This window comes from Camelina sativa, chromosome 17 (genome assembly GCF_000633955.1).
Source record: "Camelina sativa cultivar DH55 chromosome 17, Cs, whole genome shotgun sequence".
NCBI classification, from domain to species: domain Eukaryota; kingdom Viridiplantae; phylum Streptophyta; class Magnoliopsida; order Brassicales; family Brassicaceae; genus Camelina; species Camelina sativa.
This window is the reverse complement of record NC_025701.1, coordinates 34,832,487-34,857,895: the sequence shown is the minus strand read 5'-3', so window position 1 is coordinate 34,857,895 and position 25,409 is coordinate 34,832,487. Positions and strand designations below refer to the sequence as shown.

Genomic DNA, 25,409 nt, shown 5'->3' with positions numbered 1-25,409 from the left:
TGTATAGAAATTTTCTGCGAAATCTTTTTTTTTTTTTTTTGAGAGAACATTACACAAACATAATTTCTTACTTTTTTCTTTTCTTTTTTTGAAAGACATTAACCCGCTGTCACTATATGTTTCGATCCTGCAACGCGATTATTTAATCTTTACTTTAACACACAATGGAATTCATGTTTCTAATTTGAAAACTTTATAACATATAACCTTAACAAGTATAAATTATCTAGAAATCTTATGATATATGACGTTTGTACTTTTTTAAAAAAGCATAAATAATTTAAGATACATTATAAGGATATATGATATATAACTATTAACTTTATATAAACTGAATTAGTAGGGGAAAAATAGAGACCAAATTTGTAATACTAATTATATATATATATATATATATTCTCATATATAGCAATAAATTAGAATAAATAGCAAATTAGTAATGTTTTTCATTAAAAATATTTAATTTCCCGGCAACGCATATTGATCCAACTAAAATTCTTACTGTGTTGCACGTCTTCCACTTGTGTCACTCTCTCGCAATTGTGTAAACTATATCTACGCCATTTACACCCATTCACAAAACATGCCACCACTTACATTTCTAGTAAAATTCATATCGGATCCACTAAGTTTCTTATACCAATTTTCATTGTTGTGTACGAGAGGAAAACAACCACCCAAATAGACAAAAGAAGAAGTAATGGACCTAAGATCCAAAAGTATTTTGTTCCATTTTTATTAGTAATATATGTAAAATAAATAAATCGTACGCTGGAAGAAAAAAAATGAATTGGTAGAAGATAAATGCAAAAATAAGAGAAGAAATTTACATGGTCGAAATGTCAAAAGAATCATCATGATGAAGTTGGATGACGAAAAGTATTAGATATTTTCATTCTGATTTTAATCATATATAGTTAGTTATTACATACGCTTTAATGACATGAATAATCTGTTTTTCCGCGGGGTTTAGTGTTGGTTATGGGCCTTTTAGCATTTTGGGTTTTCTCTTAGATTATCTACTTATCTAAAAAATATTGAATAACTACCAAAATTAAGAATTTTTTTTACTTTTAAAGGTGCTATTGGATGAAGGATTTCAAAGGAATTGGATTACATTGACACTAGTGGATTTCTTAAGTCCAATGGGTTTCTAATGCAAACCAGGCGGATTTAAAAGTCATTACTAATTAAAAAAAATATTTATATTTTAAAATAAAAGATATTATTTCGGAAAAAAACAAAAGTTCAGAACCCAACAATCAAAAAACAAAAGCCCAAACGTAAAATTCAATAACAAAATATAACTCAAATTACATTTCGAATTAAAAATAAATCATAATTTGTGAATTTTCAAGATACGATATCTTAAATTCCTAAACGGCGGCTAAACCAACTGAGCAACACAAAAAAAAAAAATTGTTGTTGAAAACAGAGAAGAAACAAAAGTGGATTAATAATTTTTCTTTTGCAATATGAGGAACACATGTCCAAGAACAATGATCATCATCAGTTCAATCTAGAGAAGCAAACAGTTGGAAATATCATATCATCCAATAACCAAATTCATAATATCTCGAAAAAAGCTCTCAAGATCATTGTAGCTTTGGTTAAACGCAAACGAAAACCCTAGATATAGAAGAACATAGAACAAATCTCTAAGCACGCTCCCCACGAATCCTTCTAGCGAGCTGAATGTCCTTAGGCATAATCGTAACCCTCTTGGCGTGAATGGCACAAAGATTAGTGTCTTCAAACAAACCCACCAAATACGCCTCCGCAGCTTCTTGAAGTGCTAACACAGCGTGACTCTGGAATCTCAGATCCGTCTACATACACCAAAACCAACCCAATTAAACAACTTCTATTAGGATCAAGATTCATCAATTTAAGGAATCACGAATACATATTTCTAGGGTTTTCCATCTATAATACCTTGAAATCTTGGGCGATTTCACGAACAAGACGCTGAAACGGAAGTTTACGGATCAACAACTCTGTGCTCTTCTGGTACTTACGAATCTCACTGTTTTTTGATTGATTTCCACAAACACACAAAACCATCGATTTCAAACAAAGGTTGTGATTTGAGATAAGAGAAGAAGAAATCGTGAAAGTTTGTTACCGAAGAGCGACGGTTCCAGGACGGTAACGGTGAGGCTTCTTGACTCCACCGGTGGTCGGCGCAGATTTCCTCGCCGCCTAAATTAAGGTTAGGTTACACAATCAGTTACAGCCAAATTCGAAGCCCTAGATATTCAAATTTTACAAATACCAAAACTAAAAGAATAAACGAACCTTGGTGGCGAGCTGCTTCTTCGGAGCTTTTCCTCCATGTGATTTTCTCGCGGTTTGCTTCGTACGAGCCATGAGCTTCCTTCTTCAAGAAAAAGATCTGAGAACGTTCAGAGAGAGAGAGAGAGGAATCGCAAGTCTCTGTGTTTTGAACTTTTGGGTGGAGATGAAACCCATATTTATATAGCGAGGGAGGTCGGTTAATTTTGGGGGATTAAGCACTGACTAGTTTGATGATAGACGTACGATTCATGGCAATGCTCGACGGTCCAGATTTTATTAAGGATCAGATTTAGCTTACGTGGCGATCCTTGTCATCGATTCTTATTGGTCCATTTTTTTTGTGTGTATTAACTAGTACTATAAATAACATTCTACTGTTAAAAATAACCCTTTTTGTTAATCTATCTATACTTTTTTTTTTTTGAGAGATAAGATATTAGAAACCTGCAAAGGTATTTTCAATTCATATTTATTCTCTTGAATATACTGTATATATATATTGGTGATCTTTGAAAACATTCAGCTGATAGATGTATTTGAATTTTTTGGCACTATTGTGTATTGCAACATCACTGTTTTTTTTAATAATAAAATGATCTCTTATTAGACTTTAGTGTATGTTTTATATAGAAATCTGTTAATGTCGAATTACATCCCAACAGTAAAGATTGAAAAAGACAAACCACTAAATCTCAAGAAGAAAATTATAAGAATAGTTCCACAAGTCTAAAATCCAAAAATCTCAAATCAGAGATGATGATGCATCGAGGGGTGGCCAGCCACAACGTTTCTTACAACGCTGATAACACTTGTTGTTCGTACGATCGACAAGGTACAGTGCAAATAGAATAACACAGGTTCATGTCCGCTTCGAGTCCGGTGTGAAAACTAGCTTGAAAAATCATATTCGCTTGGTCCCAATAAGTCGTTTTGACAACACAAAAATTAATAATTTACCAGTTAATTGAAGTTTGAACTTGGGCATATTTTTTTAACCTTTTCGAGGTGAATTATAAAGTCATGGGGAAGCTCAAAGGTTTAATAACTCTTGGGTCTTTGTGCTTGAATTATTATTAACTCAAGTCTTTTAAAACAATATGGCCTTACGAGTTACGACTTCAGTATTGTAAACTCAAAATCCCTCGATATCTTGTCACTAGCTCTCTCCTCTGTAGTAATATTCAATGGGTGGTGTTGAAAGTTCAGAGAAACCAAGGCTGAAACCAACGCTTACTCTGAGACTTCTTGTCGACAGGATGAGAGACAAAGTCGTCTTGGCTGAAGCTGGTAAAGATTTTGTGGATGTACTCTTTAGCTTACTAACACCCCCAATGGGGACCATTGTACGATTGCTGGAGAAGCATAAGCAGAATCAGAGGTCTCAAGGTCTAGTCATAGGCTGCTTCAACAATCTTTACAAAAGTGTCCTTGAAATGGATATCAATAATTTTACGACTGAAGCTTCTAAGCAAATGCTTTTGCAACCAAGGAGTTTAACAGAGAAGAAATGCAGACGGCTTAAGCTCAATTCATCTGTCATGACAAGGACGCCTAACATGCCAAGTCTCGTGGCACAAGGGAAACCCGTAGGTACTTCTGAATCAAATGATGTTTTGTCTGTAACTTTATACGTCAGAAAGCAAGACAAGAAGGTTTTATATGCTGAAAGTAATGAAGACTTTGTTGATCTCCTTTTCACTTTCCTGGTTGTCCCATTGGAGTATGTTCGGGAATTATCTGGAAGCAGAATTATGCTAGGATGCATTGAGAACTTGTACAAAAGCTTTAAGAACTTGAGCTTTACCAGAAGGACTCATGTTCTAACTTCAAGATGTATGCTTCCTTGGTATTACAGTTGCCAGCGACCGCTACTCGATGTCTGTTACCAGAAGTGTTTTAAAAGGTTAAATTTGAGAAAAGGCTCTCAATGCTATGTATTGAGTGCAATGGATCCAAAATCTGACTATATTGCTGAACCTGAACCCAAGGCACCACATTGTAGTGGGTTTGTGAAGAGAGGATCAACGTTTCTGATTTCAAATGATCTTACGGTCACAGCTTCAAACTCATCCTCAACCATTAGCTTACTGAAGAAGTTGAACACAAACTTGTATGAAATTGAGGAACAAGTAATTAGCATCAGTGAAGGAGAGGTCTGTTTTTTTTTTTTCTAATATATCAATTATGAATATTGAACCATCCATTTCCACAAATTTTTTTTTCAGTTAATTATGTCGAGTTTTACTGTAGTGCAGGCCATCAATTTATTAAAAGCTTCATTGGTGACATCCACTCCCTTAAGTTAACCATCGCTCTGGGGAGCTTGCTTCTAAAGAAGCCGAAAGTGGAGAGAGTTTAAAACAACAATGGCTGTGCTGGGCAGACCTCATGTATACATGTTTAAGAAATTAAAATCTTGTACTGTTGTACATGGTCATTTTTTCTCTTTAAACATGTAATTTCTACTCATTTTTAATCTTATACATATATATATAATATATATATTTTCTAGATCAAACATACATCCAGCAAGCATATGTATTTGATTTTCATACTTTGTGAGTATTTTACCATCACATTTATTTCAAGAAAATAATATCTTTATTAGATTTTAGCATGTTTATATAGAATCTTTTCATGCCAACTACAACGCCAACATGTAAAAAACTCATCAAATAAACAACTAAATCACAATTAAAATTCCACTAGCCCATCATTCCTAGGTCTCAACAAAATCATAGATGGAGATTCATCAAGGGTGGGTAACCGCAACTCTTCTTACAACGTTCATGACACGCATTGTCAGTGCCACAACCAACATCGCAGTTCGGGTAACATATGACACGTTGGTCTACATCGTTGGTCCCTGTAAACATCATAAATCATAACCATAATTTTTGAACTGAATCAAAATCATACACTGAAAACAAAATTTTTTTACTCATAACTTTCTAAACTATGGGATTTGGCTATATATCTATTTGCTTACTTTTGTCAGAAGCAGTACTGCATCGAAAGACACATTCAGAACAAGCCTTTGTGCTCATCCCGTTGTTCGCACAAAAATACTTGCAGTCTGTTTCACGACACTCAGTCACAGTTTTTGCTTTCACGCCCATTATTACCAAGGCCATCATCATCATTATCTTGATCATACTCGACATTTTTCCTTTTTTTTTTTGTTTTGTTTATTATTATTATTATTATTATTATTATTATTATAATTATTTTTGGTGATACAGGTTTATCAACTTTTGTTTCAACACATCAGATTATATTAGAGTTCAATATGTTTGATGATAGTTCAACACTCCAAAGATTTTATTTAGTCAGTTGTGACACATGTCAAAATATATTTAAAAACAAATTTCCATATCTTCACTTGTTTGTTATACATTAAATTTTTTAAGACTATATAATCTAAAAGTAATAATTATGATTTCTATCTAAATAGTATGCATTTCCATTTTTTATAATTATAAATAAAAATAAAAACATTAGTAGTAAAGTATAGTAATATATATATATATATATATATATATATATATTGAGCATAATTTCGTATATATATAATTTTTTGACAGCAAATAAAGGAACCGTGATATTTAAGTGGGAGAACGACCTAGGTCGTATTTTTCTTGTTTTGTCGCCGCTTGAACAAAGAGAAAATGAGATAAACAGTTTCTTAAGGTTTTGGTGAGAGTTTGTGAGATTTGAAGGCGTTTTTGGTGAGATCTTTCTGTGGGATTGAAGATCCAGGGCTAGAGAAGTGTTAGAAGCTTGCTGGGAGTGTGAGATTCGTCATTATTGGTCAGAAACTTCCTGCAAAGAGGTGAGTGCATTACCATGGCTGATCTAAGCCTGTGATTCCTTGTTCTTACTTGTTTGTTGCTGTGTTTGTGTGTTTTTCTTGCTGGGATTGGTTGCTACAGATTCCTACGGATGTATAAGGCTTTGGGTTTGAGTATTAGACGATTTGATGATGATTGTAAGCGAGTTGCGACTCTCGGCTTCGAGCGGATCGTAGTTGCAGAGGTAGTGTCGATCGAAAAACATTGAAGCAGCATCGATCGACATTGTGGGGTAGTGTCGGTCAACACCGAGAGCCAATGTCGGTCGACACTTGGCTGGTGTCGGTCGACACCTCCCTTCAAGCGAGATGATGTTTATGTTCCTGGTTTGTATGTTTGTTTGTTGATTGTTTTTGGACATTGGTATCACAGTTGCTTGTGTGTATAGCCCAGTAGATGTGAGGATTGCCTCACTGAGTGTTTATCAAATACTCATGCATCTCAATTTTTGTTTGTGGTGCAGGTAAAGACAAAGTGTGATCGTGGAATCAATGCGATGAAGAGGAGGATGTTCTAGGGACTCGATTGGTTGTTGTCTGGCATTGCTAGGTTGCTAGAGTTGGGTCATTAGAACATTATTAGGTTGCTGATACTATGTTTCCTGATGTTTAATATTGGAATTGTTATGCTTTGAATATTGGTTATTTAATTATTGGATATTTATTGGATTAATGTTATGGTTATGTTATCCGCTATTGTGTGTTTGTGGTTAGGTGGCTAGTGGGTATGAGAACACTAGCTATAGAGTATTTATCATTATTTATTATTTATTTTTTATTAAAAAAACGGTCGGGTCGTTTCAAGAGATTACTCAAAGTTCTGTTTCACGATATAGAATAATTGGATAATCGATTGAAGAAGAAGATGATGGAGACGACTAAGAAAAAAAAGGGGGTTAAATTTGTATCCGTTAGATTCATTTAATCAAGGGTTCATATTAGAACCGGTGTGATCCTTACTTTAGTGGCTCAACCAATCAGACTAAATTTGTATATTAAATAATTTAAATTTGTATCCCTCGGATTTGTTCCAATCCTAAGGTATGGAAATACGCCACGTCGACAATCCGAGTGGTATCTTCTTATTGGCTCTTGTTTAATGTATAATTCTTAGGCCATTTTATTCACTTTTTCTTAACTTAAAATGTTATAAGATACTATTATGAAATGAAAAAATGTTATAGTATTGAAATTATGATCATAATTTTTTTTTAAACAAATACTTAATTTTTAAGTTAAAGATTTTTGAAATTAGAACCATAAAACACAATGTAAACTATTGATAAAAGAATACATACAACTAATCGATTCTTACAATTAATTTGTATACTTGTAATATTATAGTTCTTCATATTTTATGTTATTGATATAACAAAATAACTTCTGATTGCAATTTATTTTGTTAATTTATAAATTATGAAATATGTATCAAGATTGAACTCTAAACTCTAAACCCTAAACCCTAAACCATTTAGGGTTTAGGTTTAAGGTTCAATCTTGAAACACATTTCATAACTTTTTCAACTAACAAAATAAATGAAAAAAAAACATTTCAAACTTTTCAATTATAATTTTAGACTAATTAGTATATATTTTTAATATATGATACATTAGTTAATTGTATATTCCACTGTTACATGTATATATATTTTAATTTTGTGTTCTTTATCATATTATATATATATAATATATATAACTATAAACTCTATACCTTAAACCTCGAACCTTATACCCTAAGTTTTCAATCAAATCCTGATTTTTTAATTTCTAAATTTTAGTTTTAGTTATTGGTGGTGTATTCTTTCTATTTTGTAAATCTAATGACTAAATCTAAAATCTTATTATATAAAGTCGGGGTTTTGAAAGTTAGACATTAACAAGATTTTGACATGTATCAAGTTATCAATATGAGATTTTGACATGTGTAAAAGTTAATATTTAATAGGAAGAATTTGATTAGCACAAAAATAAAATATTTTATTTTAAAACAAATTAATAATGTAAAAAAATAATTATCAAAAATTACAGAATTTATCAAAAATAATACAATTTTTTTACAGCTTTGTATAATTGGGATTATTTTTTTAATGGGAAATTAATTTTTATTTTTTAAAACCAAAATTTTCTCATACTTTCTCTTTTTTCAGTTGGGAATAGGTAAGATTAATATGTTGACCCAAAAACATATTAATATATGCATTTTCTTTTCCTAATACTGTATTTTAAAATTTATTGTAGTAATTTTAGATTCTTTTATTTAATTTATATTTTCATTTTTTATTTGGGATTCATATATTACCATGCTTATAATTTTCTATTGTTTCTTCAATTATGCCAAATTAATTTTCTTCTAATTTATTAACCTTGATTGGTTGGTCATAAACCCTTCTTTTTTTGCAAACATAATTGTTAACATTATTCATTCAATCTCAAAGAGAAATAACGAGTACAAGCTCATCAACCTAATGAATAAATAAATTAGGCTAATCAAACACAAGTGTACAACAAGCATAGATAGATATATGGAAAAAAACATAAATCATTGTTGATAGATCCATATGAGCTCAAAGACTCTGACACCCTGGTTTGCGAAAAAGTTTAAAAGAATTTATTTGGCCACATACGTCACCAAAATACACATACATCATTGTTATTTTTTCGGTCAAGGGTCTTGGGAGAACTTCATGATGGGTGATCTTCCTCGAAGTGATTGTTGGAACTGTGCAAGTGAAGACAAAACACAGGAAAAGATCATTTGTTAATTTGTAAGGTCAGTAAACAAGTTTTTAAAGGCTCCTAGACGTAACAAACTGACCATCGAATATGGGTGGGTCTACGAGCGGGGAATAGATGTAGGGCTCACTTAGGAAGATGGGCCCACATACTAAGATTGGACATGGGCTCACTAAGCAAGGTGGCGGTTGAGACGTTACAGAGACAGATGCTACATCATGGTGTGTCAAAGACACTTCCACGAATACATTGAGAAATTTAATATTAGTTAATATCAAAAGATTTTGTGACGTTAGAAAAAGGTTTTTACTTTCACTGGTTGTCGTGGCAAGCCATTTTGAGATAGTAGAAAGACGTGAACATATTATCTCCACAAAGGAAGAGGGCAGAGCCGAGATTCTATCTGTGGTGGAGAAGGTTGGACACAAGGTTATTTACCTAAGAGAGGAAGGTGGACGAGGTTGGACGCAAGGTTATCTCCCAAGGGAGGAAGGCGGAGCCAAGGTTCTCTACATGGTGGAGGAGTTTGAACGCAAGGTTCTCTCTATAAGGGATGAGGATGGAGCCGAGGTTTTTTTCATGGCGATCATATATTATTGTGATGATATATCATTGATTAGTATATTCTGTAATATAGTTTTTATTCAAAATATTTTTTGAGCCAACAAGTTTAGTAATTAAAAAACTATGCAGAAGTGAAAGTAAAATAGTTGGTTTAATTTGTCTATATAGACATTTTCTAGGTGGTGATAAAGAATTATTTGTAACATAGAGTATATTTAGGTGTAAAAAATATACACTTTTAATAATAACATACATATAAGATTTGTAAGTGGATATAAATTAGTATATTATAAATTTTATAAATAACATACAACAAATTTTAATATATTTTTTAATTTTAATTTAATTTATAAAACTTTAAATCCGCACATCGGGCGGGTCCTCTTCTAGTTTTTTATATTATTAATAGCACTAAAAACTATTCTTCAAACTCTAGATCCTATATATCTATACTTTGAATCTCAAAAATCCTACACCCTAAGCTTAAAATTTTATTTTTATAAAATAAACAATATTTCATATATTTATAAGTAATAAATAAAAGTATATAAATTAACTAGTTTTTATTTCTATAGCCAGAATTCTAATTTAAAGATTCACTTAATTTTTTATTATTTGTATTTTGTAATATTATTTAAACTTTTGAACATTTGAGAATATTAGTTGATAATTTATAATTAACAAATGGATGTATGAGAAGAATTATGAACAAAATAAAAGTTTCATTTATAGTTATAATTATGTATTAAGTATTTTTATTATATATATATATATATATATATACTATATATTTGTTGTTTTCTTAAGTTCATATATTTGTTACTTTAATTATGTATTATTCGGTTTCATTTAATTATCATATTACTAAAACTTGCTTGCAAACTGATGGGGGTTTCACATAAGAAATTGCACGAACAAGAAGAAATTGACTAATTAGTATTTTACATTCCATTAAAGAACATCACACTAAGAGAATTAAGAAGCTTGATGAAACGTGTTTTCTACACTGTACATATATTCTTCTTTCTTGAATATGCTTGAAATCATAGCTCCTGCAGTGAAAATTTCGATTCAATACATTAATCAATAAACTAAAGAGGATCAATAACCACACCATATAATATAACACATTAATCAATGGTTTAAGGGCAGCCACTGAAAGAAGGATCAATAACCACTGAAAGAAGGACGAATTGCAGACATAACAAAATACTAACCTGAAAACTCAGGAAATTGGCACTGTATCTTAAAGACATCTATGGAAACCCACCTGCATTCATCACAGAAAACGGCAAGTCTCTCAAATCTTAAAATGTGATTCTCACAATTATGGATCAGAAAAACCAGATTTACTAGTCAAACAAACTTCTAACCTGAAAACGAAGTTTTAAATGTCTGATTGATTTGCAGGAAAGATGAGTGCGATGTAAGAGGATACTTGGTGTGGAGTAGCAGCTTGCACCAAATCTTCAACGCATCTTTCATCTGCTTATCTCGAGACCAAAAGTACCAGCGTTAGAACATAATAAGACAATAACCATATTCACAAGAATAGTTACAGAGTATAAATGACACACATGAAGTAAATCCAAATCTAGCCCTTCACATCAAAATCTTCACGATGCTTACAAAGATATGAACAAATCCAAAAACAAATCGAATTCAATTACAAAAAGCAACACCAAACAGATTTGTTAAAGATTAGTGTGGTTTTGTGTATACCTTTGAGCTGTTTATGAAGTAGACAAGCTTGTGAGGTCATGGAGGATGATTTAGAAATCGAGTTGGAGCTGCCAGTGATCTGAGAGAGAAAGAGGAAGATGGTAATTGACTTGAGAATTCTATCCAAGGAAATGTTCTTATGAATAGATTGAATCAAACAAGTTCCAAGAATAAATCTTGAAAGGAACTAAGAGCTTAATATCAATCCAGTTCTACTTTTAATTTCACATGAATCTTGAAATGAGAAAAAATATAACAAGACTCTAGATAAAAACTACACCTCGTGGCTGGATTGATGCGAAGAAGAAGAACCATCGTCCTTGTCGCCGGAATCAGCGACGGGAGTCAAAAGCTCTCGATCTCATTCACGATTGGCCACTACAGTTGCCGGCTTCTCGTCTCCGTCCCCGATATACTCAAGTCGGAGAAGAAGAAGAAAGAAAGAAAGAAAAAGAAGAGAGAAAGATATGTCTTAAGTAAACTAACCTAATCGATCTTCTTATTTCTCATTTTTTGTTATTAGTTGGAAAACATTTAGAGGCAATGAATTTTTCACATTCCCGGTTACTCCTATGATAAGGTTTCTATTTTTATCTATGCGATCATAAAACCAAAAATTAGACGCCATTACAATATATTTTTGCTGTCAAAATATTTTTAGAAATGCTATGAATTTTTTTTCGAAACTCAACTATAGCATAACCATCAAAAACTCTATTATATACTGCTATTAATACCCTAACTTCCTTCCTGTAGTGGGCCAGTTGGTGTCGGTCGATGCAGTTCGTGGTTTGTTTGTTGGTTGTTGTTTGATTGTTCGAGTTATTTCAATTGTTTCTGTGTATAGTCCAGTAGATGGAATGATTGTCTCACTGAGTCTTTATAAAATATTCACGCATCTCATATGTGTTGTGGTACAGATAACAACAAAGTGTGATAGTGGAATCAAGACGATGAAAATGAGGATGTTCTAGTGGCTCGTTGATGTGTTTTCTGGCTTCTGTTAGGTTGCTAGAGTTGAGTTAGTAGAATATTGCTAGGATGCTGGTTTTATGATTTATGACTTGGTCGAATTATTATCACTATTGGTTTATTATTTATTGGTTATTGGTTGTTGGATAATGATATCTTTTGTTATTTCGCTGTTTGGTTTTTAATTATTATATTAAAAAAAATGGGTCGGGTCGTTTCAAAAGAATTGTTTGCTGACTTTACAAATCAGCACATGACATTTTCATTTGTTTTGTCCTTACTCGCACAGTTCTTGACAATCACTTCTGGAAATTTTAGCCATCCTGAAACTAGTATAGCATAATCACACTTAATTTTGGAGTTCTTTATGGATTTATGATCGACAAAATAAATGCACTTTGGTGACTTTGATGACCAAATCAATTCTGTTAAATCTCTCCGTATGTTTCTGAAATGGAGGTATTACAATAATCTTTATAAATGGGTAAATTAAATTTGAAAATAGAAAATTAAGTAACTAAAATTATAAAATGTCATTGTATGGTTGTATATTGCTAATTTTACTTAACTGAGATTTTATTTCGATTTGTGTTTGGTTTTTTAATTTAAGAATAATCACTTATAGTATATTTTTTGTAGAAAATATTTGTAACCGTAGTCGGAAAATTAGTAATCTAAACTTAGATATACAAAATTAGTAGAAGATATTATAATCAGGTCTTGATGATATGTATGCCAGGTATCAAATCTACTTTTAAAATAACTAAAAATTAGAAAATGTCATTGTATGGTTGTAGATTGTTAAAATTACTTAATTAAGGTTTCTTTTCGATTTCGGTTTGGGTTCTCCATTTTGGAAAAATCACTAGTAGCAAAACTGGTAAACTAAATTTGAAAAAAAAAAATACAGAAACTATTATAATCAGTTTTTGATAATTCTGAAGTAACTGAAAATTATAAAATGTCATTGTATGATTGTAGATTTTTAATATTACTTAATAAGATCTTATTTCTATTTCAGTTTGAGTTCTTGATTTAGAAATAATCGTTAAAAAATATGTTAGTAGGAAAATTGGTAAACTAAATTTGAATAGAGAAAGTGAGTAGAAAATATTATAATCAGTTCTTGATGATTTTTATACTAATTATCAAATATATGTTTTAGGTAACAAATATTTGTAAATCTCATTGTATGGTTGCAAATTGCTAATTTTATTTAATTAAGATTTCATTTTGATTCTTGATTTTAGAATAATCGTTTAGAAACTAATTTAGTGGAAAATATATGTAACTAGTAGGAAAACTGGTAACTAAATTTGAATTTTCCAATTTAGTAGAAAGTATTTTACTCAGTTCTTGACAATTTTTATACATTCAAATATGTTTTTGAAGTATTATATATATATATATATATATATATATATAAAATGTCATTATATGCTTGCAGATTGCTATTACTTAATTAAGATTCCATATGGATTTCGGTTAGGATTCTTGATTTTTATACGAAAATGATCTCGTATTATAATATGTTAATATAGAAATATTTTAATGTCGACTTACATTCCAACATGTAAAAATTAAGAAAAAATAAACAACTAAATCTCAAAAAGGAATATAATCTTTTTGAGTAGTAAATAAAATGCAAAATGAAATGAAAAATTGATACTTTATGTAATTATATTTTTTTTAATCATAATTGGATGTATATTATAACATCCGCGAACCAAAACTCTGTGTTTTGAGGATGGGTGTCGGTCGACACCTGAAACGACCTGACCCATTTTTTTTTTTTTAAATAATAAATAATAATAACCATAATAATAAAAAATAATAAACTACAACTAATGATCCCATACTCACTAGCCACCTAACCACAATCACAACCAACAACGGAATAACCAATACCAATAAATAACCAATAATAAACCAATATCATAATCATAACAATATCCAAATACCATACAACAAGAAACACCAACCCGACAATCCTAGCAATGTCTCTAATGACCCAACTCTAGCAACCTAACAATGCCAAACAACATCCAATCGAGTCCCTAGAACATCCTCCTCTTCATTGCCTTGATTCCACGATCACACTTTGTCTTTACCTGCACCACAAACACAAATTGCAATACATGAGTATTTTATAAACACTCAGTAAGGCAATCCTCCCATCTACTGGGCTATACACACAAGCAATAGAGATACTCTAACTACAGCACCCATCTCCAAATCATGAGTAGGAGAGTTGTCCTCATGCTTCCGCAACTGCCGCGAAGCATAGGCAATCACCTTCCCATGCTACATTAACACACATCCCAAACCCACTCTGGATGCCTCCGTATAAATCACATAGGGTTCTCCCTGCTCATGCAAAGCCAACACCAGAGCAGTAGTCAACATCTCCTTCAGGCTTGCAAAGCCCTCCTCACACTCCTGTGACCAGACAAAAGGAACATCCTTCCCCGTCAACTTAATCATAGGGCGTGCTCTGCTCGCAAACCCCTGCACAAACCTCCTGTAGTAACCTGCTAACCCAAGAAAACTCCTGATCTCCGTAGCATTCTACGGTCTAGGCCAATCCCTGATAGCCTGAATCTTCTCCGGATCTACAGAAACCCAATCTGCAGACACAATATGACCCAGAAAACCCATCTACCGCTGCCAGAAACTACACTTGCTCAGCTTAGCAAACAACTTCTGCTTCCGCAACTTCTCCAGATATGCCGTCAAATGTATTGCATGCTCTTCAGGACTCTTAGAATAAACCAAGATGTCGTCGATGAAAATGATGACAGACACGTCCAGAAACTCCTGAAATACGTTGTTCATCAATCTCATAAACGCAGCTTGTGCGTTAGTCAACCCAAACGGCATCACCACGAACTCCTAAACCCATACCTCGTCCTTTCTACTTGACGCACCACACCGATGCTCCCCACGGTGAAGTGATAAGACGTAAGAATCCCCTTTTTCCTTCCTCAGCTCTTCTAGACTAATAATCAAGTATGCTGACATCAATTCACCACCACCCAGATATCAACACCTCTTGTCCATCCAAGAAGCTCTAGTAACTTGTCTCTTAAGGAAACTTCCACAAGATAGCTTATTACAAAATTAGCTTCCCGCTTAGAAATTCTCCACAACAAATCATCAATACGAGTGTAATAAAATAAACAAGTACCATACGTTCGCATATTCTGATTCACCGCATCGAATGCTTTGCAAGATGCCAACTCAAACCACTTGCCTTGTTTTCCCTCAACAAGCTTACTAAAACCTTGAATCTAGCAACCCTGTCCATCTCCCAAGAACGTAAACCAAAATCGTCGCAACGATTAGATTATCCTGCCATAAAGCCTTCTCGTGAACTTACGTATCTGGCAAACATGCCTTTCCCGGTTCAAACCTGCTAAAACTCCCCTTCCTAGGACTCCAACACAACCGGCCTCCCAATCCTGGAGCAACAGCCACATATTCATAATCGCTCTGGTCGTAAAACCCTGACCCATAGGTCAACACATCCAAAACCCAAGATTAAACCACCATCACTCTCTCGGGGTCTACACTCAGTCGTTATGTTTATACTCACGTCTTAGGCATTAATTGCTCCCAACTTTTCACCCTTAGGTAGCAACCTTCGAGCCATACCGTTCTCACTCTCAGACCACCGTCTTCGAGTTATACCGTCTCACTCTTGGACCATAATCCTCAAGATCTCAGTATTAGAGGAACTAATCATCCCCTCAGGAGAACATCTTCCCCTCTGCCACACTCGGAACCCCCAGCCCCTCGAGCTATCGGTATTCAGGAGAATTACCATCCCCGCAGGAGCAACAATTCTTAACGACTATAAACATCTCCAGACCAAAAGTACCTCCCGTGGTCCGAGTATAACATTGCAATATTACACCTGTCCACGCAACTTCTCATATCAACCTGTATCACCCACCAAACGGAGAAGGTATCTGATCCAACTGCATATGACCACCTAACTGCCCATCTAGGCTCGATACCTCTCAAGAAGAAACTCGTACCGGTCATCTACAACTGCTCCATCCTCCTAACAAAAGATGGATAGTCCTCAACATCCGCAGCCCTCGGCTGCACCCCGCCACATTCGATACGAATGAAGCCTGCACTAGTACCCCTCTCGGTAACCGTTCCCACAGCACGCCAACAGATCCGCCAAGTGATCATCTCGACCCTGGGCTACACCTGCTGCAACCCCACACTTGGGTTCCCAGCATCCCCGACACGCTCACCGGCTAACCTCTCTGGTCACTCATGATACGCTTGCGATCCTACGACGTACCTCCTCGTGGAACTCTGGACCACACACTCGCTGGCCTCGGAAACCCGTCCGACCACGCCCACGTCCACGACCAACAACTCTAACGCCTTTAACCACTGCACTTCCAAGAACAGAGGCTAACAAGCAATCTTAACATAACACAAAAAAAAACACAAAAACATAAACTCACCGTGGAATCACACTGTAGACTCGAAGAGGATGTTCTAGTACTCCATGCCACACACAATTGACTAACTCACATAATCAATCAAGTCATGCAATCCAAAACATCACAACAGAAACCTAGTGAACCCAAACCTAGAACCGTAAGGGCTCTGATACCAAACTGAAACGTTCTAACCCTTTTTTTTTAGATAATAAATAATAATAACCATAATAATAAATAACAATAAACTACAACTAGTGGTCCCATATCCACTAGCCACCTAACCACAATCACAACCAACAGCGGAATAACCAATACCAATAAATAACCAATAATAAACCAATATCATAATCATAACAATATCCAAATACCATACAACAAGAAACACCAAACCGGCAATCCAAGAAATGTTTCTAATGACCCAACTCTAGCAACCTAACAATCCCAGACAACATCCAATCGAGTCCCTAGAACATCCTCCTCTTCATTGTCTTGATTCCACGATCACACTTTGCCTTTACCTGCACCACAAAGACAAATTGCAATGCATGAGTGTTTTATAAACACTTAGTAAGGCAATCCTCCCATCTACTGGGCTATACACACAAGCAATAGAGATACTCTAACCATCAAACAACAATCAACAAACAAATCAGGCTCTGCATCGACTGACACAAAACTTGCATCGACCGACACCATAAGGGACCAGCATTGACCGACACAGGGTATGCATCGATCGACACCCTCAGGGACCAGCATTGACCGACACAGGGTATGCATCGATCGACACCCTCAGGGACCAGCATCGACCGACATAGGGTATGCATCGATCGACACATACTCGACATCACACGGAAACCCTAATCGCATCGACCGACGCCTCCACATGGCATCGACCAATGCTCCTAGGTCAAACCGTGTCGTCCTCGCACTAGCATCGATCGACGCACATAGTGCGTCGATCGATGCTCATGTCGAGCATCGTTTTCCCCGAAGCTTCTCACCGGATCTCTGTTCCTGCAACCACAAGAATTGATCCCAAGCCACAAGAAAGCTTCCCAACGCCTCAAACGACATACTAACAAGCCTAACAACACTGAAACAAGCAGATCAGAGTAATATCCAGCTTAGATAAGCCATGGTCATGCACTTACCTTTGCCAAGATGAATCTGAACCTCAAACAAGCACAAAAACGCTCCTATAACGATCCCAGTTACAGATCTCTACAGGATCAGCCTCAAATCTCCAGAAATCACCAAGAACACTCAAGAACACTTTTTCTCCCTTTTTTTCTCAAATGAGACAAAAGGAACGACTTAAGGGTTTAACTTAAGTCAAAACACAGGAAATTGAGTCAGCATCGACCGATGCTCCTCCAGCATCGATCGATGCACATTCCAAACCGGAATTCCGGTTCACGGATGTTAGAACACCAATAAATTCTGGTTCAACCAGTTTGATTTAATTGTCAATTTGGGTTGGTTTGGTTTAACGAAAACCATTGAACCGTGATATTTAAGTGTGAGGACAACCTAGGTCGTGCCTTCATTTTTTTTTGGCCGCTGTTAGAGAGAATACAGAGAGAAAAAAAGAAGAAAACGTTTCTGGGAGAGATTGTGAGATTTCCTGGCTGTTCTTGGGAGATTTGAAGCTAGGAGGGTGTAAGAAGCTTCCTAGGAAGGTTGGATTCGCTGCTGTTGGTCAGAATCTTCCTGCAAAGAGGTAAGTGCATGACCATGGCTGATCGACCATGGTTGATCGACCATGGCTGATCTAAGCGTGAGATTTCCTTTGTCTTGCTTGTTAGTTGTTGTTTATGGTGTTTTCTTGCTTGTTATGGTTGCTATAGGGTTCCCAAGGATTCATATGGCTTTGGGTTTGAGTATTGGGCGGATTGGAGGTGATAGGAAGTGAGATTCAACTCTTGGCTTTGAGCGGATTGCGGTTGCTGAGTTAGTGTTGATCGACATCAAGGATTAGGATTGATCGACACTATGTGCTAGTGTCGGTCGACACTAATGCAAGTGTCGGTCGACACTAATGCAAGTGTCGGTCGACACTAATGCAAGTGTCGGTCGACACCTCCCTTTCAGTGAAGACGATACTTGTTCCTTGATTTGTATGTCTTGTTTGTTGATTGAGTTTTACATTGGTATCTCAGTTGCTTGTGTGTATAACCCAGTAGATAGGAGGATTGCCTTACTGAGTGTTTATTAAATAATCATGCATCTCAATTTGTGTTTGTGGTGCAGGTAAAGGCAAAGTGTGATCGTGGATTCAAGTCAATGAAGAGGAGAATATTCCAGTGACTTGATTGGTTGTTGTCTAGCTTCTGTAGGTTGCTAGAGTGGAGTCCTATAATGTTGTTTAGGATTGCTAGTTCTTTGATTTATGTTGTTGGATTATTGGTTTAATTGTTAGGAATTAATATTGGATATTGGTATTGGTATTGGTTATTAATTGGTTTAATGTTATATTTTTATTTTATTCACTGTTGTGTAATTGTAGTTAGGTGGCTAGTAGGTATGTGACCACTAGTTTAAATTATTATTATTATTATTATTATTATTATTATTATTATTATTATTATTATTATTATTTAAAAAATGGGTCAGATCGTTTCATATATACTGCATATGTCTACATATTGATTTGATTGGTTTTTTTCTCTGCGCTCATATATATTTTACATTGATTTCCTCTAGTAATTATAACTGTTCTTGATTATTGTATCTATACAAGGTATTATATGTTTATTATACTTATCAAAATTAGTCAACGAGGTAAAATATAGTCTAACATCAATGATTTGATATAGATTTAATTTTGGTTTGACCTTAAATTTTAGTAAGTAAAACAAGCCTACCCATTTTTTTTTTAACATCCTAATAATTTATGATCTCTTATTCACTATCAACCTAATCCCAATCAATAACAGCACATAACACAAACAATTCCAATAAACCAATAACGAATAAATGAATAACATAATGCCAATTCTAGCAACAATCCAAAACATAAAATAAAGTCGTATTACCAGCAATCCTAACATCCGTTCTAGATGACCAAGTTCCAGTCTAACATCCTATCAAAGACACAGAGCAAACACGTGAGCCTCTAAAACATCCTCCTCTTCATAGCAACGGTCACACTTTGTCCTTACCTGCGCCACAATACAAAATAGAGGCGTAAGTATTACCATAAATACTTAGTGAGACAATCCTCCCATCTACTGAGCTATACACACAAGCAATAAGATCTATCATGCCACAATCAATCATACAATAACACAAACCAGTCAACATAGAGAAAACACATCATCAGTCGCTGCCGTAGGTTGGTGTTGACTGACATCCGCCTGGTGACACCTGGCGAAGGGTGTGTCGATCGACACACAACCTGTGTCGATCGACACAGACCACCTTGAGTCGACCGACACACTCCTTGTGTCGATCGACGCATGCTCGATATTTCACGAAATACCTAATTGCATCGACCGACATTTCCACATGGCATCGATCGATGGTCGTAGGTATTGACACGCTGTCCTTGCATTAGTGTTGATCGACACACACTCATGTCGAGCATCGCTTCTCTTTGATCAGAAACACCGAATCTCGCCTCCAAGCTTCTCCCTTTTGTCCCACACGACCTCAAGGACAGATCCAAGCCTCAAGAGTCACAAAAACGGATAGAAATCACAAGCAACCAATTACATATCACATAAAATCACAGAAAAATAGATCTTAGCTTAGATATGCCATGACCATGCACTCACCTTTGCCAAAGCAGAGAGATCTCACCAACAATGACGAAAAATTCACCACCACAAGCTTCTCCTACGTTCTCAGCCTTAGAATTCCAACCTCCAAGACAAAAACTCATAAAAACAAGGACAAAAGCTTAGGGAAACCTTTAGGAAAATCACATGAACTTTGAGAATCGCTTTTTCTCTTTTCCACACAAAGGAGGTGACAAAAATAGGTTTTCGCAACCTAAAATCTTCGGTTTCACAACTTAGATATGATCCCCAAACCGAACACCTGAACACACACTGTGTCGATCGACACCACAAGCTGTGTCGATCAACACCCCTACCAAAAATCCAATTTTTGGCTTGCGGGTGTTACAGTAAATATATATTTAATTTTATATCTATTTTGTTTTGATTTTTTTTGTTTTGGTGGATCCAAATTTTTTTTTTAACAAAGAGAAATCAAGATGAAATCCATAAAAAATGAAATTTTACCAAGAAAAATGTTTACAAATGACCACGATGATTGATATTGTAGTAAAAAGTCCATTTAATTTGAAGACACGGTAAATAGAACCCCTAAGGTTAAACTTACTTAGAAACATAGCGTGGGAGCAACAAAATTTGAAACAACAAGATCACCATTGGAGACTGAGGCAAAAACATTACTTAGCGCTATTCAACAAGTTTGGATTAGAGGTTATACTTTAGTGATTTTCGAGGGAGATTGTGCAATCTTAATTGACAATATTAATGGATTATCAACAAATCTGGCTATCCGAAACATAGGCATGGACATTATCTTGTTGGCATCCAAGTTTAAATATGTTAACTTTGTATATGTTCAACGCGTTTGTAATGAAGCAGCTCATGTTTTAGCACATTACGGTTGTATACATTGTGAATTCTATTCTTGTTATGTTGATATACTTGTATGGCTGTTTCCAACATTGTATCATCCAAACACTGGGTTCTTTTTTGACCAACATATATTTTGACCAACAAAAAAGAACCCATAAGTTTAAACATCATATTCAGGTGATTAAGAAATTAAAATCAAGTATGTAACACCCGATTACCACCTTTTCTTAACGGGCCCATGACCTATCATTATCTGTCGTTGGTTCGTTATGTCTATGAAGTTTTAAATACTTATTTATTGACCATACAAATAAACACATGATCTTATTATGTATTCTTTCCACACACGATTTAAGCAATCACTTCCCGAAATATCACTCATCCTCTCCGTATGCACCACCATATCTCCTAAAACCACTAACAGATCACAACGTCCTTGTTGTGCACCAAGACCGTCACCCATAAAGATGTGAGCCCTCTTGACTCTTCACTCATTTGGGTATGAATATAACACCAATTGTAACTTGCCGACCGCCACCTTTCCCTAGTAAGCCCCACATCATGTCTCGGCTGGTTCGTTACGACCTGGACGCTTTTAAATACTCGTTTACCGATCCTACAAATAACCACCTGATATTTCCTCTTGTTTTGTCTTCCCTAGCACAATTCTGGTAATTAATTCGCGGAAGGTCTCTATCCTGGAACTACTCCAACATAATCACCATTAACTATGGTATCTCAGGAGGTTTGATCGGAAAGTTAAGTGTATTTTGGGAACATAGGTGACAAAATCAATTCTTTTAAACTTCTTTGCATGCACCACCATAATGCTTGAAATCGGTATGTTAAAATTCACCCCAATAACATATCGCAAGGTTCTCGTTGCGCACCAAGACTAGCTATCACCTCAGAAGGTGTGACCCTTCTAGACTCCACAATCTTCTAGGTTCCGTTCTGATATCACTTGTAACGCTTCGATCGACATATTTCCTGAATGGGTCCCACATCTTCTCTACTCCTGTGAACCCATCTTATTCGGGAAGCTTTTAATACTTGTCTACCAATCTTACAAATCACCACATGATCTTTTTTCCGTGATTTTTTCTAACTCAAACGGTTTTGGCAATCACTTTTCAGAATGAAACTCATCCTGGAACTATTTCAACATAAGCATGCTTAACTGTATAATTCTTAGGTTTGACCGAAAAGATAAGTGCACCTTCGTGACATAGATAACCAAATCAATTATTTTAAACTCTCTGTATGCTCCACCATATTTCTTGAAACCAAGGTGTTACAGTTCACCCACACTAACAAATTGGAACATCCTTGTTTTACACCAAGACTTTAACCCACGTTGGTATGAGCCCTTTTGGTTCTACACTTATCTAGGTTCAGCTATGAGACCACTTGTAAACACCCCGTTTGCCATATTTCATTAATGGAACCTACATCCTCTATCGTCCAATGGGGTCATTCTTATCTGATGACAGGTTTGTTATGGTTATAAAGACATGTTTATCAATCCTATAAATCACTACATGAGCTTTTCTCGTGGTTTGTCATCTCTTGCACGGTTCTGACAAACACCCATTCTGAAACTACTCCCACATAAGCACTTTTAACTGTGAAATTCTTTTAAAATGTTTAACCAAAAAATAAGTGCACTTTGGTGATATAGTATTTATGTATTTATGTATATATATATATAGGGAAAATCACGTTTTAAACCTTCAAAGTGTCACTAGGTAACACTTTAAACCTCGAGAGAATTTCACTAACACTATAAACCTCTAAAATGATTTTACTAACACTTTGAACGTTTAAAATGATTTTACTAACACTTTATACCTTAAAACTAACTTTCATTTTTGTACCACCATAAAATATAACGGAATAATAATATCCGTCAAGGCAAAATAGTTAAACTATGTTGGTTTAATTTAAATTTAAATTATTTTTAGTTTTTATAAATAATTAAAAAAGACAAAAAGAAAAAAATTTGTGTTCATCTTCATTGTAGACAAAACTTTTCCGACATTACTCTTCACATTATTAATTCTTTTAATAAAGGCATCTCCACTGGATTCTGATTCAAATCGATTGAATTCTAATTGGAAACCAATAAATCTTCTAAATATATTGTCATCTTCAATTTTACATTTGTCAAATGTTTTAATCTTACCTCTGATTCTTCATTTGTTTTTTGCTCTGATGTATTTTTATTTTTTTTATCAATCGTCATAAATAATTAAATTAAATTAAATGAATTAAACAAATATTTAAATCAAAATAGCATAGTTTAACAATTTCATGCTGATGTCATTTTTCGTGGCAGTACAAACAAGAAAGTTAATTTTAAAGTTTAAATTGTTAGTGAAATCGTTTTAAAGGTTTATAATCTTAATAGTAAAATATTTTAAGGTTTAAAGTGTTACTCAATGACAATTTGAAAGTTTAAAATGTGATTTTTCCTATATATATATATGTGTGTATTTGAATAATTGTTCATACTTAAGTGAGTATTATACCATCAGATTTATTTCAAGAAAAATAATAATTTTATTAGAGTTTAGTATGTTTATAAAGAATCTTTCCATGGCAATTACAACCCCAACATGTAAAAATTCAACAAGTCCTCAACAAAATCATAGATGAAGATTCATCAAGGGTGGGTAACCGCAACTCTTCTTACAACGTTCATGGCACGCATTGTCTGTGCCACAACCAACATCGCAGTTTCGGTAACATATGACACGTTGGTCTACATCGTTGACCCATGTAAAGGGTGGGTAACCGCAACTCTTCTTACAACGTTCATGGCACGCATTGTCAGTGCCACAACCAACATCGCAGTTCCGGTAACATATGACACGTTGGTCTACATCATTGGTACCTGTAAACATCATAAATCATAACCATAATTTGTGAATTCAATCAAAATCATACACTGAAAACAAAAAATTTACTCATAACTTTCTAAACTATGAGATCTGGCTATATATCTATTTGCTTACTTTTGTCAGAAGCAGTACTGCATCGAAGGACACATTTAGAACAAGCCTTTGTGCTCATCCCTTTGTTCGCACAAAGATACATGCAGTCTGTTTCACGACACTCAGTCAGAGTTTTTGCTCTCACGCCCATTATTACCAAGGCCATCATCATCATTATCTTGATCATACTCGACATTTTCCTTTTTTTTTTTGTTTATTATTATTATTATTATTATTGCTTGGTACAGGTTTATCAACTTTTGTTTCAACACATCAGATTATATAGAGTTCAATATGTTTGATGATAGTTCAACACTCCAAAGAATTTACTCACTTGCCACACGTGTCAAAATATATTTAGAAACAAATTTCCATATCTTCACTAGTTTGATTTTTTAAGACTATAATCTAAATGTACTAATCATGCTTGGATTTCTATCTAGAATTACGTATTTCCATTTTTTATAATTAGAAATAAAATAAAAACATTAGTAGTAAAGTATAGCAATATATCTTTTTTTTGGGCAGAAGTATAGCAATATTTCAAATTAATCACAATAGGAAAAGATGGATTTTGTATATATATCGTTTTTTGACAGCATATAAAATTCATCCATTCAAACTAGATACAGACGATTTTCCAAAGCTTACATTGGGAAAAAAAATATTTTTTACAAAGTTTTGACTAACTGGGTTATGACAAATGTCAAATTAAATATATTTAAAAATAAATTTCACATCTTCAATATACCTTCATTTTTGATACAATAATCTAAAAGTAATAAAGATGGTTGATTTGTTACCTTAATAGTAACATTTTTCATTTATATAATTCTAATTAAAATATAAATATTTAAAATAAAGTATTGCAATATCCAAAATTTATAACCAAAGTCAAAACATGGATTTTGTATTATTTATTGCCAAAATACGAAGAATAAGGAGATAATTTTTTTTTTTTTTTTTGTAAAAATTCCCTAACTAAAATAGGGGAAATTTTGGTTAAAAATTTTCTGTTTGATTAGAGGAAAAAATTACAATCATTTACATGGTTTTTTTTTTCTATTTAATTTTCCAGGTTAGAAATAAAAGTGTATCAGATGAGTAGATTATAGCACCATATCATATCATGCTCTTAGCAGAATTGGTTTTTGGGTCGTCACTATTTTTTTTCTCTCTCTCAAAAACCTAATCA

At 34.2% G+C, this 25,409-nt stretch overlaps 3 protein-coding genes and 1 long non-coding RNA gene across 4 annotated transcripts; all 4 read right to left on the bottom strand.

The window, feature by feature from the left end:
* On the bottom strand, positions 1,438-2,381 carry LOC104758972 (histone H3.3-like). Its single transcript, XM_010481946.2, has 4 exons — positions 2,299-2,381; positions 2,126-2,202; positions 1,936-2,026; positions 1,438-1,829 (listed from the first exon to the last, which is right to left on the bottom strand). The coding sequence occupies exons 1-4, from the start codon at positions 2,368-2,370 to the stop codon at positions 1,659-1,661; spliced, it is 411 nt and encodes a 136-aa protein (XP_010480248.1). The 5' UTR covers positions 2,371-2,381; the 3' UTR covers positions 1,438-1,658.
* Positions 4,936-5,467, bottom strand: LOC104758969. Its single transcript, XM_010481944.2, has 2 exons — positions 5,288-5,467; positions 4,936-5,164 (listed from the first exon to the last, which is right to left on the bottom strand). The coding sequence occupies exons 1-2, from the start codon at positions 5,460-5,462 to the stop codon at positions 5,034-5,036; spliced, it is 306 nt and encodes a 101-aa protein (XP_010480246.1). The 5' UTR covers positions 5,463-5,467; the 3' UTR covers positions 4,936-5,033.
* LOC104758970 lies at positions 10,317-11,692 on the bottom strand. Its single transcript, XR_762795.2, has 5 exons — positions 11,448-11,692; positions 11,168-11,246; positions 10,819-10,930; positions 10,663-10,715; positions 10,317-10,497 (listed from the first exon to the last, which is right to left on the bottom strand). It is a non-coding gene; the product is annotated as an uncharacterized LOC104758970 (long non-coding RNA).
* Positions 23,804-24,449, bottom strand: LOC104758971. The gene is made up of 2 exons (XM_010481945.1): positions 24,236-24,449; positions 23,804-24,114 (listed from the first exon to the last, which is right to left on the bottom strand). Exons 1-2 carry the CDS (start codon positions 24,408-24,410, stop codon positions 23,867-23,869), a joined length of 423 nt encoding a protein of 140 aa, XP_010480247.1. The 5' UTR covers positions 24,411-24,449; the 3' UTR covers positions 23,804-23,866.